The sequence below is a fragment of the Drosophila santomea genome, chromosome 3L, assembly GCF_016746245.2.
Source record: "Drosophila santomea strain STO CAGO 1482 chromosome 3L, Prin_Dsan_1.1, whole genome shotgun sequence".
Lineage (NCBI taxonomy): Eukaryota > Metazoa > Arthropoda > Insecta > Diptera > Drosophilidae > Drosophila > Drosophila santomea.
The window spans coordinates 16,346,630-16,365,787 of NC_053018.2; the positions used below are offsets into that span (position 1 = coordinate 16,346,630).

Here is a 19,158-nt window from a genome sequence, read left to right on the forward strand (position 1 = left end):
AGACAAGTACTTAAAGTTCTTTCGAAACTTTAAGACGGCAATTTCAATGCGCTCAGATAAGATGAATTGAAAATTAGAAATTGGTTGATTCCCAAAATGTACTTTACTTACTTGCGGACGTTTAAACACTGAACATATTATCGCTTGAAAGAAATAGTTTTTATTAAACTTTGTATGCATCACACAATCCATAGCCTCTATAAAGCAATATTGGATACACATATTTACCGCACCTAATGTACTTAATTCTTGTTTTCAGAAACCAAAACACCATCTTCAAACCCTGCCCAAAGGAGCTTGGAAGCGATTAAAAGACTTACGCGATCGCCAGAAAAGACGGCGCTACTTACCAATAGAAAACAATTTCCCCGATTCACATATCAACAACGAATCTGGCACCTCATTAGTACCCATTGCCCATACCGAAGGGATCCCATCAATCAAAGCCACTGGAACAATACCCAAGCAACCCAAAGACGCTTATCTGAATCCAAGTTGCCCAGTTTCACGCTTCAGACAGTTGCAATTCCAGCGCGACCTACGCATTCATCCTTTTACAGACACCAATGTGGAACACGGAAGAAACCAAAAGGACATAGAAGTATTGGAAGATATAGACAAAATGCCTAGTGATAAAGAGATTCCAGAGTGAGTTATAAAGATTGTTAACCGTTTTTGGAGATGCTTACCTTTCTTCTTTCTTCTTGCAGAACCAAACCACTGAACAATAATAATACAAATGGAAACGGTGGCAGTGCACCAAGCAAGCTAAAGATCCAGCCGAAGTACAGCATTCACCGGGATGTGCTGACCCATGAGGTGGTGATAAAGCAAACAGGATATGCGGCCAGGGACAAGAGCATACCCTCCTCCCTGCGAAACTGCTGGCAGAGCTGGAACTTCTTTGCACTCTTCACCGGCGTGATTCCCATTCTGCAATGGCTACCCCAGTATTCACCCAGGAGAGATCTTCCCGGCGATATAATCGCCGGCTTCACCGTCGCCATTATGAACATACCCCATGGCATGGCCTATGGCATTTTGGCGGGAGTTTCTGCAGGAAATGGTCTCTACATGGCCGTGTTTCCGGTGCTGGCATACATGTTCCTGGGTACCTCCAAGCACATCTCCATCGGCACCTTTGCGGTGGCCAGCATGATGACGGCAAAGGTGGTGGATACGTACGCCAACGTGGATGACCACCCTCATATATTGCCAGTTAATGGCTCCGCTTTGCTGTCGAATGGAACACCGACTGTGTCCCCACTGCTATTAAATTCCCCCGCGTTTTCGGATTATATCTCTTTGAATTCCCCCGCGTTTTCGGATTATATCTCTTTGACCACTGTATCACCTCTTCAACTTTTAAATTCGACTCTGAATGCGGATCCCATTACAAAAATAGAGGTGGCAACGTCTTTGGCCCTTACCGTGGGAATCGTAAACGTAAGTTATCTTTTCAGAATTTATTTTAAAAAACGTTTGTCTAATTTTAATTCTTTATCAGCTCCTAATGGCTTTTCTAAGACTGGGAACCCTGTCATCGCTTTTGAGCGAACCTCTGGTGAATGGATTCACCACTGCTGCAGCGTGTCACGTGGTCACCGCCCAGCTCAAGGATGTGCTGGGCATCTCAGTACCCCGCCACAAGGGCGCATTCAAGATCATATACACGGTTATTGACGTTGTCAAGGGAGTGCCGCAAACGAATCTTGTGAACTTTGGCTTCTGTATGGCAGTGATCGGATTCATGATGATCTGCAATGAGATCTTAAAGCCGCGACTGAGTAAAAAGTGTCGCTTTCCCCTGCCTGCGGAGCTGATTATGGTGATCGGTGGCACTTTGATCTCCAGATGGTTCAACCTTTATGTTGAGTACAACGTCAATCCAGTGGGAACAATACCCAGTGGCTTACCAGAACCCGCTCTGCCGCGCTTGGATCTTGTACCAAAGGTGGCTGTGGATTCGATTGCCATTGCTATAGTCACCTACTCCATAATCATGTCCATGGGCCTAACGTTCGCCAAGAAGCATGGATACGAGGTCAGGCCGAATCAGGAGCTGTTCGCCATGGGTATTGGGAACATGGTTGGCGGCTGCTTCTCCTGCATTCCCATGGCGTGCTCTCTGTCTAGATCCGTGATCCAGGATCAGACTGGTGGTGTTTCACAGATAGCTTCATTGGTCTCCGCCTCGCTGGTGATCGTCACTCTCATGTGGATCGGACCCTTTTTCAGCAGTTTGCCAAGGGTGAGTCATATACTTGGCTTAATTATTTTGCAAATCTTATTTATTGGTTTATGCCTACACTTAGTGCGTTCTGGCTGGCGTCATTATAGTGGCACTGAAACCGATGTTTATGCAGGCGAAGGAGTTGAAAAAGTTCTCCAAGCAAGGCAAGCTGGAGATGTTCACATGGATATCTACGTTCCTCTGCGTTATAGTCATCGATATTGATATTGGGTAGGTTCAAATTTTATATTGCATTTTGCATTTAAACAATAATGTGTTTATCATTCTATTACAGTCTTTTGATTGGCATCTGCATTTCCTTGTTGGCTCTGTATATCAAGGGATTGAAGCCGTATTCCTGCCTTTTGGGCTATATGCCAGAGGCGCCAGGCATCTATATGGATCTCAACCAGCACCGAAACGCCATGCAGGTTCCCGAAGTCCGCATCTTCCGCTACAGTGGATCTCTAAACTTTGCCACCAGCCTGTTCTTCCGGCGTGCTCTATACGAAGCCGTTGGCCTGGATAAGATTCCTCTAACGAAAGTCAGCAGCAGCAATAGCAATAGTCCCAGCAAGGGCAGCAAATCGAGTTATTCCCCAGTATCGCAGAACGGCGGCAAGGCGATCAATGGCAAGTTAGATGAGACATCTGGTGCGTTCAAGGTGCTCGTCCTCGATTTCTCCATGCTGGGACACATAGATGTGGCGGGATGTCGCACACTTACGGATCTGAGCAAGGAGCTGAAAGTGCGAGGAGCCCGTTTGTTGTTAGCTAGCCCCGTAGATCGGGTGTACGATACCCTGGTGCACAGTATGGCCCTCAGCGAAGGACCTTTTGAGATCTTCCCCACCCTGCACGATTGTGTGGAATACGCCAATGCCTGTCGAACAGCGTGAGAGGGTGATCCTGCTCCAGACTCCCCAGTTAACTGGGGCAGAGAGCCAAACCACGTTTTGTGATATGTCCAAGTGATAGCTTGTGAATCGTAGCATCAAAACCCCCTTCCTAGTTGCTAAAATCTATTTTAAACTGAATAGAAACAATGTCGCCGTCTACAATCAAGCAGAATAGGCTAAGTTTGTTTAAGTGCCTCCAAACACAATTGATTTTTGTACTTAAAGCATACACAGCCCACCAGTCAGGCAACCGAAGAACTTCAATCGATCAATGAAGTGCATTAATTTAGTGCAATTTGTACCAAAATGAACAATTCAAAAACACACAATTAGTCTGTAAGGTTGATATGTATGGAGATGTATAAACTGTACATAAACATTTCAAATTTGTTGCATTTCTTGTAGTGTGGATCTTAAGCGGGTCGGCATCGAACTTCTAACACAAATGTGAAGCCTACCTTTAGGGTTTCTCAACAAAAGAGCTATTCAATTTCCGTATGTAAGTATGCGTACCGGAAATCCGATCTCTCCATATCGGAAAGCCAAATCAGTGCGGAATTTAGAACAGGGCGGTGTTGTGTTAAATTTGGCAAGATTTTAAGATGCCTCCAGATAAAGAGGATAACAATAAACAGAACGATTATGTAAATAATAAAAAGTGACATGTGGCGTTAATTTTGAGATATAATATTAAACAATATTAAACATATGTTTAAGATCAAGGAATAGGATAAAAAGTGGCATTTGCATTTAAAGTTACCGCAATTTTTTTAAACTAATTATTTTTGTGTGGGTGGAAAGGTAACAGAGTAATGGAGAGGGAAATTGGATGCCGTGAGGGTCTTTCTGATGTGAGTCTCTTGTCAAACTTTAGAAAGTGCAAACTCGAACAGAAACATGTAATTGAACCATATTCTATCAATCCTTAGAATATTTGTTAAACAGTTTTCTGGGCAAAAAAAAATAGTGCACTTTAAAATGATTCATATATTTATGTACATAGGATTCTTGAGACTGCCATATTGGTCGGAAATGCCTGACCTGATCGGCAGACATTATAGTCAGCGGTTGGCTGACACATCGACACGTACAATCACTGGAGCTGACACCGACCAATTAGCAGGCACATGACTAAACTGAGATGTGTATTTTTGGCTATTTGTTAGCCCAATATCTGTGTGTTTGCGTGGGAGGAGGTGGAACATGCTCTCAGCGGCGGCCAAAAGGGAATACAGTTGTTCCAACTGATTAGCCATTTAATGACTTTGGCCCGAGGCCACAGAATGCACTTGGAGTTTGCTTTAGACTTGTGTGGCGCTTGGGAAAAACTACATGACTTGAGTTGGTCAAGATCTGGGATTCAGTTGCGTTTTGCGGTTGTCCACCAAAATAAATGCCAGCCCTCAAGTTCGAATTTTGGAAGGTCACTTTGCATGTAAATATTGTTTCGGTCAGTTCATTTATTTTAAGAATTTTTAGTAAAATAATTATTTTATTTCGGTATATTCATCTGAGCTTAAAAAATGCTTTACAATTAGCTCTCGATAACCTTTCAACTTTCACAATGCATTATTCAAGAGCTCTACACATTCCCATAGACTCATTAATTTATTAATGGAATATGCAAATTATTGATTGATCGAGACAGCTTAGATACAAAGATCAGTAAATGGAGAAGGCATAAGTAGAGTTATAGTCATATGAGTTATGAGAATAAAACATGTGAGAATCAAAATAATGACAATGGCAGAATAAATGTAGTTTTTCTAAATGTTTCACTTTAGTTTTCTTTCGATAATTATGTGTTTCGCTGTGTTATTTTGGTTGTTTGCTCAGTTCGGTTAACATTTTAATTATATTTTCCACTAATTCCCGTCTTTGACTCATTCCAATCAGTCAAAGTGCCACAATTTAACGCCTTTGACGCTCGTCACCTTCGCCGAGCTCAACGAGGCTTTCAACTCGCTCACACTAATCGGATCTCAGTAAGTATATTTTCATAGGCGAAATTGACTGGTTTAAATTAAGAATTCCCCATAACATTAATGATTCTTAACTGCTTGAGAAAGAAAAAACGCAGCACTTGTCGCAAACTTCGATTTCTGAGCAATACTTTATCACGAGGCGCCTGTACTCGAGTGTGTGGAAATGGATTTTATGGCATCTATAAAACGCAAAAGGTTCCCACAGCGAGTTTATAAGATGCAAAATCAACAGGCAGAGTAATTGTTTTTCTTTTTTATGATTTATTTTTATTTTTGCCATGCAACCAACTCATTTGCGGCAAATTACGGGGATGTGGCGGGTGGCTGTTGTTAACACGGCCATAAAAGTGCTAAACAAGCCAACAATTTGAGCGCTTTTCAACCGTGCTGTCGAGTGTAAGTTAGGAGGTGTAGCTATTTGTCTATCGGCAGCTTACTTTCTGACCTTAACTTGGAAATTGCTTACAAAATTACTCGACGCAGCCAAAACCATTTGTTCGACTAACAACAAAATTGAGCTCTTAATTGCGAAGGGTTGTCCTTCGGTGCAGCAATTGAGTTTGATCAACAGAAGCCTGAAACACGGATAATAAGTATTTTGTCCTTGTGCTCTTTTGGAACCCAACCCAAAGACCTTAAAATCAAGAAAGGAAATAGGCAATATTTCATTTATTTTTTATAAGCTTCAATAAATACAGCGATATTCCTACCTAACAAGACCAGATCAAATTTAAAGAAAGATACACTTATTTTCCATTTGTTTTGAGTTTATTAAATAAACTTTATTTCAATGGCATCTAGTATTTAATAAAGTTCTTAATAAAGGGAAATATAGGAAAGGGACGGAGTTATGTGGTTGCAAATGTCCCAACTCAAGAAAGACACCTGCTGAGCTAAGAAAACAATCATAGCACATAATCCTGGTTCAAGTAGCTTTTCAACTATATATAAATATATTTGCCGCCGAAGTCAACGATCCGTACATTGCCATGTGCAGACCGAAAACTAAGACAACTATCAAATTTCGTTTGCTTATCAATATTTATATTTTGCAATTGGCCGAAATATAACACAAAGGTGCTGGCTGTGGACGACGGATAATATTTTGTTTGCTCAACGCATTTTCACATGCCGATGTCGACTCTGCAGAAGGGGAAAAAGCCGAAAAATAGATGAATAAATAAGAGAGAAGCACGAAAACATTCAGAAGTATTTGCGGTTTGTAAGCGAGTAGAGCCCCATCTCCCTCGCACCTGCTGAGCTAAGCGGCCAAAAACAGAGGCTCAAGTCGGAATTGTTGTAATTTCGAGAGACCAGGGCCAGAAAAGCCCAACAACGAAGCTCTTTGTGAGCGAAACTAATAAAAAACCGATCGCCCCGACTGTTCCCACAACCAGTTTCAAGCCAGCTCTCGAGCGGTGGAGTCGTCGCCGTCCCACATATAACACCTTAGTATCATAGATCCCCGATCCACTCACTCTCTGTAAGCGAGCTCCAAAACGAGGATTAGGTCCATGAGACCCCAAGTGAAACGTATAGTTTTAGCAACAAGAAATATATCCCGATAGTACAGTGATAACTCCGCTAAGGATAATGCTGCCTTGGCACATGTGACTTAACTTGAAAAGCAAATGTTAAAAGCAAGACGGCAAAAAAAAAAGTGGTTTGCCATGGGAGAACTGCAATTGACAATAACAATAACAACAACAAGCAACAACAATCGAATAAAAACTCAATAACAATTATCGACTGCGAGTGACGCTCAAAACAAATGCAAGAAACCTGTATTAAAAAAAGTTTCATCGAAATTCGAGAGCAAATATCAACGAATATTGCATAAATTGCTATATACATTCGTATGCGTATGTAAACTTTGCAAGCTCTTTTGATCTGCATGAAGTTAAAACAAGCCGACAAGAGAAAACGAACGATATAAAAATAAGCAACAAAAAACAGAGAAATCCTGTGAATAATATTTAGTCATAACTTAAGGGACACGAAGTTTAAAACAAGTGAATGAAAATGATCAAACAACAAATGTATTAGCGTTTTTTCACCAAAAAGTTGTTTATACATAAAAGTGAAATCATTAACACTTCTACTTCTTGCCACAAAAATGTTAACTAAAAGGGCTTAAAATAATTTTCTTCTTCTTTTATAGCCACTTCCCACGCTTCTGTGCATTCAAGTGCAACTAAAAATAGTAGCTGTTTCTTTTGTTTTGCTTTGTGTGTTTGCAAAACAACAATTTGAAGGCAATTTACATACACGAAGCTGAGAAAGAAAACCGCCAAAATTGGTTACCTAACGAAAACCTCGTTTGTGCTACGGGACGGCAAACTTGTAAGTGAATTTACTTATTGGATAATATTTCATTTTCTTTAAGATATCGTGCGCTTCACAGTTACAAACAGAGGTCCTTCAATTTGAACCATTTCCCCATTTCTATTGGTTTATGTTCAACTACATATAGTATAGTATACAGTATATAGCATTGACTGATTCTGCTTACCAACTTTCAAACTATCAAGAACTAGGTTTGAGTTTTAAACCTTAATGACCGAGTAATACTATTCCTAGGCTTACAACTAGAGAGTAGAATATGGAAGTTGAATCCAAACCAGTGAGCTCAAAGTTTAGTACAGTGCTTACGAAGACTGAATTCATTTCATAAAACAAAGCTTCAATAATTTTCCAAGTTTTCTTGAGTGACAGGACTTGGAATCTGAGTTTTAAGTGATCTATTACCATGTGTAGCACGTACAGTTGAACAATTACCATAAACCTAATTGGTTTCAGCTTACAAGCAGCAGATATAGTGATTCGTCCCGCCACCAACGCCCCGTCATTAATGGCGACTTTCGTATGACTTACTGGCATCTGCAGCACGATTCGCGCAACATGATAACGCCGAATGAAAAATAGTGAATATTCAGACAGTGTGAGAACATTTTTTTAATAGCCCCGCCAATTACCTGGCGATCTCGACTGCGGCTTAGCACATTTGAATTTGTAGAATAATGCTCGAAATGAGATGTCGTTACTCGACCGACTGCTCAGCCTGCAATTACTTTTAATTAGCATTTAGAACATCGCACTGATGATTCCAAGATGATTCAGAGTTTGGGGAGGCGGCACTCCACTCGTAGGTAAACCACTACAATTAGCTGACAAATTTTGGGGCTGGCTATTACTTTGATTTATTTGTTTTGATTGCTCCAACTTCAACTGGAAGTGGGAATTCGTCTCGGCGCGGACCCTTGAAGTGGGCCCAATGCGACGTATGTATGTAAGTAACCAAAGTCTCGCATTTGGAGCCGTAACTGACCACATCCACAATACGTTGGCTGCCACCGCCGATAATGAACGCTTGTCTAGGCGCATTGCGTTGGCAGCTGCGCTGCGCAGTCGCAGTTTCCCGAAAGTGGGTCATGGTTAAGTGTACTTCGGTCGCTTCGCCGTTCGGACCCGGCTTAGAAACAGCGAACAGTCGGCCGAAACCACAGCTACGCATGCGCAGTGCGCACCACTCTCCAAGCCGAGCTCCATTGATAGGCAGCCCATATAGTGGAGTGGATCTGAAGCGGAAGAAACTCGTAAAAGATTCGTTTCTGGAAATCAAGGCATTTGATCTTTCCTTGGAGAAGTTCACACAGCATCTTGGTTTACTTACTTGGTTTCATCATGGGAAATAGGGATGAGTTTGTAAAATCGTTAGGAACTTGTTCAAATTGAGTGACCTCACAACGTGTCGCATACAATAAGTTTAATGAATGAAGTAGCCTATTAGTAAGAAGCATAAAGTAGAAGTTAAGATAATGAAGTACATTATGTAAAATTATTATTATCTGCCTTTGCCGTATAGACTTGTATCGCCATCAAGAACCTCTGCATCTTATCCCACCCCAAATTCCCCGCATTATCCTCCTTGCATCAATTTTCTCTTGGAACTCTTCACCTCTAAACAAAAGTAAACAAAAGTAAACAATGTGACACACACTTAATCAATTGAACTGGTTAATTAAAATGTATTTTACTTTAAAGGAAGACGATATGGGCTTCAGTTCGCGAATGGACTGCTGCGGGCAGTTCGTCAAGTACAGTCTTTTCATAGCCAACTTTGTGATATTCGTGAGTATCCAGGAGTCGATTAAAAAACATCTTATTAGAAATAAATATGATTCTATGTATATATATATTCCAGGTGGGTGGAGCCATTGTCTTTTGCCTTACCCTGTGGACTCTGGTGGATCGCAGTTTCGTCAATGAGTTGCTCGGTACAAATCTTTTCTCGGGAGCTGTCTACGTCCTGCTGGTTACCTCGATTATCATTTGCCTGGTGTCCTTTTTGGGTTGTGTTGGTGCTGGAAAAGAAGTCAAATGCCTGCTTCTAACAGTGAGTAAATGATGTACTTTTAATTAATTAATAATAAATAAGTAATTCCGCTAAAAGTTCACAAAATCACGAACGGAAGTGGTTGTCTGCCTCTTCTTGTTTACTATGATGCAAAGATTTAAGCATTTAGCTTAGATATTAACCACTCGTTTTCCCTTTTTAGTATTTCATAATAGTGGCCCTAGTTTTCGTCACCATGCTAATTGGCGGCGTCTTGGGTTACGTGTTTCGCGAACGAGTTCAGCAGACCATGCGGCAGGTGAGGCAAATCCATCAATATCAACATGTGGATGTGGGCGGCACACTAAACCTTACCAATGCATACCAATCCATAGGAAATGCGATCGACGATGGCGCTGTACGGAAGCAGGAGGGAGATCACCCAGGCCTGGGACTTGACCCAGGAGCGACTACAGTGCTGCGGAGTGGATACGTGGCACGACTGGAATAGGTACGGACCGGTGCCCGAGTCCTGCTGCCAGGAGCTGTTCGGTGGCCAGCGCAAGGAGTGCACCATCTTTCCGACCATCACGAATCTGTACAACCAGGGCTGCCTCTATGTGACGACCAACTTCATCAGGGATCACGCGGCTGTTATTGGTGGTACATCCATAGCGGTGGCCATACTGATGGTAAGTGCATTCCTTAGAAATCATTAATTTGTTATTCTGATTTCTTTCTTATTTCTAGATCTTTGGCATGATATTCTCCTGTCTACTATTCAATATGATCGAATAGCGCCAAAGAGAAGGGAAATCCCATGGTCACGCAGGAAAATCAGATACCAAGGTCCACAGTCCGAAAGAAACCCATTTTTAAACGTACTTCGCTGGAGTTATATTAAGAGTATTATCCGAGTGTATGATTATGTTAGATCTGCACAGGTCAACTTTGCGTTTGTATTATGTATTGTATGTATGTATATACGTGTCGAGATACGCATAACTAGTGAGTATTGAACTTAGTAGTGATTGTATTGTTATCATCTGTTGCATAAAAGTGTATTATTTTTATGAAGTTCTGTAAATTTAGTCTTAAGCCCCCGTTATCAAAAACCCATTGCTTTTGGTAGTTTTAAGCGAGCTTTTCTATCCTGCATGGAGAATTTAGATGTCTGTCCATTGTTGTTTCTAATAAAATTAGTTAAAACCAAACATTTCAAATATACAATCTGACATCTGGATTAATATAACCAACTTTTTAAATACCCTTGAAACTTGGAATTTAAATCATTGATTTAAAAATGGCGCATTACTTTCCAGTGTTCTATATAATTTACTTTTATTAACAATTATTCTAGTAAGAGCTTACCACTACAACAAATTTCGGTGTACTACAATACTGCCAATCGCAAGCCATAAATTGATGCGAAATGTGCCGGAACTTGAATCCGTGTCCGTATTATTCCACCACTCCCAATTTCCGTTGTGGTAAGTAGGGTTAGCTCGTGAATCGGAATAGGGAACTCGGGCGCTGGGAATCGCCGTCTTCCGGATTTGTTCCACCTCATCGGCAAGTTGCTGCAGTTGGAGCGGATAAGTTTCGGCTAGGTTGTAACGCTCGCACGGATCTTTGGCCAGATCGAAAAAGCAGGGCGCCTTCAGGGGCTCACACTTGAATTGGGGCTCCAGAGGATTTAGCCCTTCAACAGGGGGGCACATTTCGGTGGCTCCGCTGCGCATCTGTCGGATGCGATCCTCTGTTAACCACCGATTTCCCAGTATGCTTTGAACATCCGAGGCCAGGACATGCTGTTCGTAGCTTTCGCTCAGAGGATGGTCCTCGGTAGTTTCCAGTTCACCCAACCAGTGATCGTATCTTCCTTGGAAGCTGCTACCGTTTACGTACTTCAGAGTATCCTTCATGTACGATGAGTAGCCGAAAACCTCATCGAGTACATGAATCATGGTTCTCGGTTTCGGTTCCTCGTTGCCGCTCAGCATAGGCCAAAGATTAATACCGTCCAACGGAAGATCCTGCGGCAAGGATACCCCGGCAGCTCCTGCCAGTGTGGGCAGCCAGTCTATGGCATGTATCGCCTGGTTGGACACATATCCCCGCTCCTTCAGTAGAGGACTCCACAGAGCACCAGCCGATCGAATGCCACCCTCCCAGGGAGATTCCTTTTGCTGAAAGTAAAATAAGTGAGTGTTCTAGTTTCATGGCATTCAATATACTTACTCCTCGGTAAGGGTAGTTAGAACCCGCATTGGAATGGATGCCGATCGTGGGCGCTCCGTTGTCTGAGTAAAGCAGTATAATGCTGTTATTCAGCATGTCATTATCCTTCAAAGCACCAATTGTCTGAGCCACGCTCTTGTCCAGACTCGAAATCATACCTGTGCTAGCCAATAGAAACCAGTTTACAAATACTGATTTGTTAAACGTGCGGTATTCACTTGCCAGCATAAGTGCGTCGCTTGGGATCCCTGATGTGGAGAAACTTGGCCACCTCCTCCTCAGGAGCCTGCATTGGACTATCCTCGTTGCCCGTGTGCACCGCCAGATGGCTCATCACCATGAACAACGGCTTGCTCTTATCATGCTGCTCAATTATCCTTTTTGCCTCCGAAGTAAAGGCTTCCGTGGCGTATGTGCCATTTGCTTCGGGACAGGGCTCCAGATCCCGGCGGAAATCCAGTCCATGCGAGTAGTTCCTGTCGAGCATTCGCACCTGATGGTCGTAGTAGTCAATGTACCCATTGTAGTAGCCAAAGTGATGGTCGAATCCTCGCATTGTGGGCGTGAGATCCTTACGCCAAAAGCCCAAGTGCCACTTGCCCACCAAATGGGTCGAGTAGCCCGCCTCCCGGAATATTTCGGGCATTAAACGCTCTCGCGGGGGAAGGCCCCACGGCTCGTCGGTGATAATCACAAAGTGTTGCATTCCTGAAAATATTTGAAAATTTGTACTTCAAATCGAATGATTATTTTTGATTTGTAGGTTGTGTTTTACCTGTGTGGATGGGATATTTTCCGGTGAGCAAAGTAGCTCTGGATGGAGTGCAGAGGTTCGGGACATAATGCTTATTCAGCAAGATGCCATTGTAGGCCAGAGCATCTATATTCGGTGTAAGGATCTGGTTCGAGCCATGAAAACTCACGTCGTTCATGCCCTGGCATTGGAATGGTAATTCGCTTCTTATAACCATTCATGTCAAATTCCTATTTATTGCCAACAACTTACCATGTCATCAATCAGTATTATAACTATGTTTGGTTTTGTGGAATATGCAGATCCGTATGCCAGGCTGACCATGGCACTCACTACCAGCAGTTCGTGGACTTTTGCAGTTGCCATTGTAATTGACACTCAAATAATTTCAAAGTCGATGCTATAAAAAATACACCAATTAGAAATAGGACAATCCTGAAGATTTAGTTTTATTCATCGTTATTACTTTAAAATCAGTTTATGATATGTACCCTAACATCTCTTAATGCTTATAAGTTATAACAATTTCGAAATGCAACTCCCAATCTTGTGAAATGAATGCATTAAGGAAGTGTAATTCCCGGTCATATGGTATTTTCGTTTCGTTTTCTTGATAGTTGTCTGCACATGTTTCGTATTAGTAAATAGTCAATACAAATGATTGAGATAAACTCCTACTTTAAAAACTCCTACTTTACACACACAGCGGAAAGCACAAAAGTGTTGCAATATGTGGAAATTAGTAATATTTCACAGTTAGGCAGTATCTGCTGAGTTTTCCGCGCCATAATTGGCAATTGTATAATCAGCCATTTTCCACAGGTGCTGCCCCCAAGCTTCTTCCCCCTTGACCTCTTCCATTGTACTTGTACTTGTGTAGTGCGGCATATGGCCAAAAAGTTCATTCAACCGTTCCAGCGACGGTGGTCGTTTTATTTTGGTGGCTTTAGCAACAATTGTTGGGACATTATATAAAACGAGAAACATTTGCAAGCTTGTGAGGAGTGTAATTTCTTTTCATCATGGCTAAAACTGTGTCTTAATTGTCGCAATAGGCCATAAAAAAGCTGGCAATCATGAAATTGAGTCAGATAAGCGAGACAAGCCATAAAATCTATGAGCTGTGCAATTGTTTTAGGAATTAGGCCGAGTTTTATTAACGCCACATAATTTTAATATAAAAACAATAACAAAAAATTCGTGCGAAAAGTCGTGGAAGCTTTCCTCACGACATGTGGATTGTGATTGAGAATGGGAACGCCCAGTGGGTAGGTGATGACCTTCACAGGTTTTTTATATCGTGACCTTGATAAAACACATGTTATGTAATTAATATCAAGTTAATCAGTCGCTATTGGAAAGGTTCTTAAGTATAAAGACCCCACAACTGACACTGACTTGTGCGATCAGAACAAGTTTTTTTTTTTAGGATTTTGTCGATCTTGTATGAAAACCAACTTATTGTTATTTCCAAACACATTTTTCCTTAGCTCTAAGATAAATCAAAACGATGGCCAATCGTATTATTATTACTATTTAACGGCCCTTATATGCGCTTTAAGAAAGTGGTTCTCGATTTTCAATCGTTTTAGTTTTATTGAACCTCTTCAATTGTCATAAAGTAATCCGTTTTTTCAAGTGCTTTTCATTTCATTAAAAAAATTGATTTTTTATTAGGTTTTCATTAACCCAGAGTCTAGAGAGGTGTTTGTCATTTTAATATAAAACTGGTTCAGAGCTCAATGCTAACTGAAATTTCGTATATATAATTAGTTGATGCTTTGTAATGATAAAATATCTTTTATAAATATTTTGAGTTACTATTAAGACTATTGGATTCAATTTGAAATATGAACGTGAAGAGTTCTTATTCACAACTGCATAAGTCACTGCATTTGGTGTGATCATCTTTATTCATGTTAATCCCATTAGGTAAATAGAACACTTGAACTTCGCGATCGTGGTATTTTAACTGTCCTAGCATCTTACACCTTATTTTGTACACTTTATTGTTTTCCCACTGAATGGTACAGCGATGAAAAGTGATCGTCGACGATCCTTCTCCCAGCGACTTCTCCACTCGACTAAACGCTTCGCCGGATTTTGGCGCTTTTAAAGTGACAACCTTTTCGACGACTCCGACGACTGTGACGTCACGAAGCGTGCGCGCACAATAGTAGTAAAAGTTATAGCTTACTGCTATAAAACAGCAACAGAAATAATTGTGCAAAAGCAAAACCTACTGCCAATAAAAGCAAAAGCAAAAGTTTAATGAACTTTTGAGGGGACGTTGTAATTGCAAGATAAAATGTAAGCCAGATTTGGATTAAATCTTTACTTTGATAGTTGACTTAGGTCAGGGTTCTTGTACCTCGTTCTTTGATAAGATGACTACGTTGATAAACCACAAACTGGTTTGGATAGCTTCAATAAAGTTGATTAGTATTCCTGCCTTTGATTTGGTTCCAATTTGGCCTTACCCATATGCGTGCCAAGTTTGGAAGGTTGACCAATTCACATAATATTATAACATATAAGAACTCGCTAAATAAAAAAAACACTCTTTTATTTCCGCAAAAGATCAAGTGAATCGGTCTATTTGTAAAAAGTAGTAGTAGTAAAAAGTACCGGTTTCAATTTTCCACCATATGTCATATTGCTATTTAAAGGGGATTTTTTGTTGCTGGGTCTTTGCACAAGTTTACAAGATCCTCCTAGTAACTGACGCGGGACTTTCCAATCCAAAAATGTTACCAACAATCTAATCACAAAAGTCCCCCTCGAAGAATTATTTACTATTAAATTTTAGATAATAAAGACCTATAAAAGCTGTTAGCAAATCTAAATGACCACAACACCTCGCTACTCAACCATCGAATCATGTTCTCAGCCAAGAGTTCCGTAGTTGTAGCCGTACTCCTCGTCCAGCTGGTGGCTCTTATCCAGGGTGGAATCTACAGCAACGAGGACAAGTGGGTGTACCTGGACAAGACCATGGATCTACCGGACGAAGCGATTTTCGGTGGCTTCGATCCCGATGGTTACTACAACTACGTGGGTCGTATCGCATACAGCAGTAATATTCTGCCAGCACGAGTGGTTCCGGAACTGGGAAAGGCCACCTACAACACAGACACCTTGGGCAACCAAGCCTCCACCTACGAGGTTCTGGTGTCCAACGCCACAGTCAGCTACCACTGGATCCGCAGTTTCGATGGATTCCGGGAGAAGAACGCTGTATCTGTGGGAACCAACGCCGCCAACGACCGCGTCTTCATCTGCCGTGTTCGCTGTGATGGATCGGTCTTTATTGGAACTCTGTACCTTGCCAAGCGGTTGTGCATCGTCAAGTACGACAACTTCCCGCTCCGGCAGTACTCCAAGTACGAGATCCTCGTCCGCAAACGTCATGTAGCTGCCTTCTCCCCATTTGTTGATGGTTTTATTGAACATTGAATGTTGAACAACTTAATAAATATTTATTAAAGTAATTTCCTTGCAACTTATTTATTTATATATTTATTTACATATATATGAGATTCAAATGATGTGAATTTAAATTCATTCACTCATTAACATAATCGCATAGAAAGAAATGCAATATAATTATTTACTAAATTCATTACATATTTATACCTGTTACATTTGTTAAAAAGCTCTCGATTTTTACATGTCCGTCCGTTCGTCTGATTGTCCGTATGAATGCTGTAATCTCGGAAGCTATAAAAGCTAGAAAGTCGAGATCAGACATGCAGATTCTATAGTAGAGGAAATCGTCTGTATCGTTCTCTATTATTTTACTTTTATCCGCGTTTATAAAAATATAAAATCTAATGCTAATGCAAATTATCTTACTTGAAAGGAGTAAGGTATTGTATAAAAAAACACGTTTTATGGCTTTTTAATTTAGCCCAAAGAGGCTATTACTCCGGTCATTTTTGTAAAATTAAATATCACGATGAACAATCAGCATAATCATCGGACCTTTGGAAAAAAAAATAATTTATCTAATCTATCAAATTACCCCCAAAATAACGAGAAATAACCACAAAAATAAAAAAGCCATAAAGGCGGTCAGCAATTGGGAATGTGCAGCACATCTTCTTAGTCAACAGTTCCTAGTTCATTTGGTGATCCTCATCAGGGGAGCAGTCTACAGCACTGATGTCAAATGGATCCTTGCCGACAGGACAAAGGATCTGCCGGACGAAGCAGAGCTGGATGGCTTTGATTTCGAGGGCTACCACCATGAATCCGACAAATACGAGATACTGGTCAGACAACGCCAAGTGACTACGTTCATGCCATTCGCTCTGAGATTGCGTTTTTGTATACTGAATGCAAGCAAGTGAAATTTATAATTATCGGTAAAATATGATTCGCGTTCCTAATTGATTTATCATGTTAGATAAGATGAAAACTGTGGATTTTTGTGTTCGTTAGGAGGGAAAATCATTATCACTTTGAAACATGAAAATTTCACAAACATAATAAAATAAATAATAACACTATATCATTTAGTATGTATTAGAGGAGTACGTTATAAGGGTATTCCTTGAAACAATGTTTAATGTATGTGATAATATCTTTGATCGTTTAAAACTGTGAGATGGAACGATTAAAAAAAGAACATTATTATAAAAAAGTTATCTTATTGTCTTGTTCAAAATACATTAGAGTAAAACAAGCTACTCGTACTTTCAGTTTATTTGTATCAAGATATATTTTGACGTGAATGGCTACTAACTTGGTTTTTAACTTGAATAGGGGTTATTTCAGTTAGACTATGCTCTTTACCAATGGTGATTTAAGGCATAAGTATATTTAAAAATATTATGAAATGACTTAAAGGGGGATTTTTTCTTTAAAAATCTGTTATTTTTAAAGAGTGCAATAAAACTACGATGTCTAAGCCCACTTCATATGTTAGTCACCGAAAGAGATGCTATCAGTACCAATCTTTTGATAGCGATAAGTTCAATTGGAGTCGAAAGATAAGAAGGCGACTATAAAAGCAGTTAAGTCACTGGCCAGATACTCAAAGTGAAGCCAGCAGTCCGTCAAGATGTACAAAGTTGCCTGTGCGGTTTTGGCCTTGTTCGCAGTTGCCTACGCTGTTCCCTCGGCTTATGGTGAGAACCAATAATCCAGAAGGTTATCTGAAACCCATTAATATAGCTTTTTCAAACAGATACCGAGCACGTGTGGAAGGCGGGGAACCTGTCCTACGTTATTCCCAATAATGCTGTTGTAGGTGGCTTCGACCCCTACGGATTCAACACATATGTTGGTCGTGTTAAGTACGTGAATGATATCCTGCCGGCTCGAGTTGTTGCGGAAACTGGCACCGCTTACTTCAATACCGAAACCGCGTCCTCGAAGCTTCTTGTTTACGACATCCTAGTGGCTGAGCGAGATGTGAACTACGTGTGGGTCAGGAGCTTTGATGGATTCTATGAAAATGGAGCCGTTGCCGTGGGCACAACGCTCAAAAATGAGCGGGTGTTTTGCTGCCGTGCCAAGGCCGATGGAGGTATCCTAATCGGCACCCTTCTTCTCAGCACCCAGAAGCTCTGCATCATCAAGCACGAGAGCTTGGCCCTGCGAAAGTTTGACAAATACGAAGTTCTGGTAGCCCAGCCCAAGGGCAATGGAACATACTACTAGATTCCGGTCTCTGATATCCCGACACCCTATTAAAAAATGAATAAAACATAATTTATTTCAAATATATACGGAATAGCAATTATTTAACTGTTTTAAATGAATCAAACATGTAAATATATGTTTGGTAAGTGGACGGACTTTAAAAAAAATAAACTTTTATAAATTACTAGACTAAGACAAATTTCTAATTTCATAAAACGGTATAATTTCCAAGATCAGTAACGACTATGTCTAACTCTTCTAGTTATAAGATATTCGTTGCTTATTTTATAAATTAAAAATCAAACAAGAGTCGAGTTAATCGACTATCAGATACCCATTACTCGTTTTGTGTCAAGTTCGGCAAACGATAGAATTACAAATAAAATAAATTTTTTCTGTGGACACTATCGTTAGAGTTGGAAAATTTTTGTAAATTATAAAATTAAAATAATACAAAAAAAAAATTCAAAAATAAGGCAGTTTGGGTGGTTAATGGGCAGGACATGCAAGTCAAACATTTTCTTCTTTTGTTTTTTGTGCCAATTTTTATCGATAACTGAGTACTGGGTATCTTTTATTAATAGCTAGAAGAGCTGTTCTTGATAACAGTATTTGACTTGATTTCAGTGTCGTAAATTAAAAAGGTTAAATACTTTCTAAGCCACTTTGATTGGCAGAAAGCTATTTTGCTAGGGTTTCATTTAATTTGACGAGGTTTCGAGGTGACTGATTAGAAAAAAAGGGAGATTGGCTATTTGACACTAGATCCATTTGGACATTTCTTAGAAATGATTATTGATAGTTAAAATATAAGTCACAAAGTTTCGCAGTGTTTATAGTGAGTTATTTTCACAAGCTAAATGGCAAAGCCTTGGCCTTTGAAAATAAATTAGCAATAAAGTAAGAATAAAATATATACTGGTTATACCCGCTACTCGTAGAGTAAAAGGGTATACTAGATTCGTTGAAAAGTATGTAACAGGCAGAAGGAAGCGTTTCCGACCATATAAAGTATATATATTCTGGATCAGGATCAATAGCCGAGTCGATTTGGCCATGTC

General features: G+C 40.4%; 5 protein-coding genes across 8 annotated transcripts; 4 read left to right on the plus strand and 1 right to left on the minus strand.

Annotated features, from left to right (window-relative positions):
- The first annotated feature begins 259 nt into the window (after positions 1–259).
- On the plus strand, positions 260–3,518 carry LOC120448332 (sulfate anion transporter 1). 2 transcript variants are annotated; one of them, XM_044006005.1, is made up of 6 exons: positions 260–648; positions 711–1,275; positions 1,342–1,446; positions 1,508–2,251; positions 2,316–2,464; positions 2,529–3,518. In XM_044006005.1, the coding sequence occupies exons 1-6, from the start codon at positions 623–625 to the stop codon at positions 3,130–3,132; spliced, it is 2,193 nt and encodes a 730-aa protein (XP_043861940.1). In that variant the 5' UTR covers positions 260–622; the 3' UTR covers positions 3,133–3,518. The 2 variants fall into 2 exon arrangements, with proteins under 2 accessions (XP_043861940.1, XP_039486220.1); XM_039630286.1 differs by having other exon boundaries at positions 711–1,446.
- A 2,843-nt stretch (positions 3,519–6,361) lies between these two features.
- On the plus strand, positions 6,362–10,667 carry LOC120449519 (CD151 antigen). Of its 3 annotated transcripts, none has more exons than XM_039632029.2 (8): positions 6,362–6,600; positions 7,279–7,460; positions 8,983–9,097; positions 9,162–9,248; positions 9,322–9,513; positions 9,677–9,772; positions 9,849–10,145; positions 10,204–10,667. In XM_039632029.2, exons 4-8 carry the CDS (start codon positions 9,171–9,173, stop codon positions 10,249–10,251), a joined length of 711 nt encoding a protein of 236 aa, XP_039487963.1. In that variant the 5' UTR covers positions 6,362–6,600; positions 7,279–7,460; positions 8,983–9,097; positions 9,162–9,170; the 3' UTR covers positions 10,252–10,667. The 3 variants fall into 3 exon arrangements, with proteins under 3 accessions (XP_039487963.1, XP_039487964.1, XP_039487962.1); XM_039632030.2 differs by having other exon boundaries at positions 8,983–9,087; XM_039632028.2 differs by lacking the exon at positions 8,983–9,097 and having other exon boundaries at positions 6,367–6,600.
- A 158-nt stretch (positions 10,668–10,825) lies between these two features.
- On the minus strand, positions 10,826–14,519 carry LOC120448358 (arylsulfatase B). Its single transcript, XM_039630326.1, has 6 exons — positions 14,438–14,519; positions 12,701–12,848; positions 12,470–12,629; positions 11,917–12,402; positions 11,695–11,852; positions 10,826–11,642 (listed from the first exon to the last, which is right to left on the minus strand). Exons 2-6 carry the CDS (start codon positions 12,812–12,814, stop codon positions 10,827–10,829), a joined length of 1,734 nt encoding a protein of 577 aa, XP_039486260.1. The 5' UTR covers positions 12,815–12,848; positions 14,438–14,519; the 3' UTR covers position 10,826.
- A 793-nt stretch (positions 14,520–15,312) lies between these two features.
- On the plus strand, positions 15,313–15,939 carry LOC120448758. Its single transcript, XM_039630943.2, has one exon. The coding sequence runs from the start codon at positions 15,329–15,331 to the stop codon at positions 15,902–15,904; it is 576 nt and encodes a 191-aa protein (XP_039486877.1). The 5' UTR covers positions 15,313–15,328; the 3' UTR covers positions 15,905–15,939.
- Positions 15,940–17,470: 1,531 nt separating this feature from the next.
- Positions 17,471–18,181, plus strand: LOC120448353. Its single transcript, XM_039630319.2, has 2 exons — positions 17,471–17,580; positions 17,640–18,181. The coding sequence occupies exons 1-2, from the start codon at positions 17,514–17,516 to the stop codon at positions 18,113–18,115; spliced, it is 543 nt and encodes a 180-aa protein (XP_039486253.1). The 5' UTR covers positions 17,471–17,513; the 3' UTR covers positions 18,116–18,181.
- Positions 18,182–19,158: the final 977 nt, after the last annotated feature.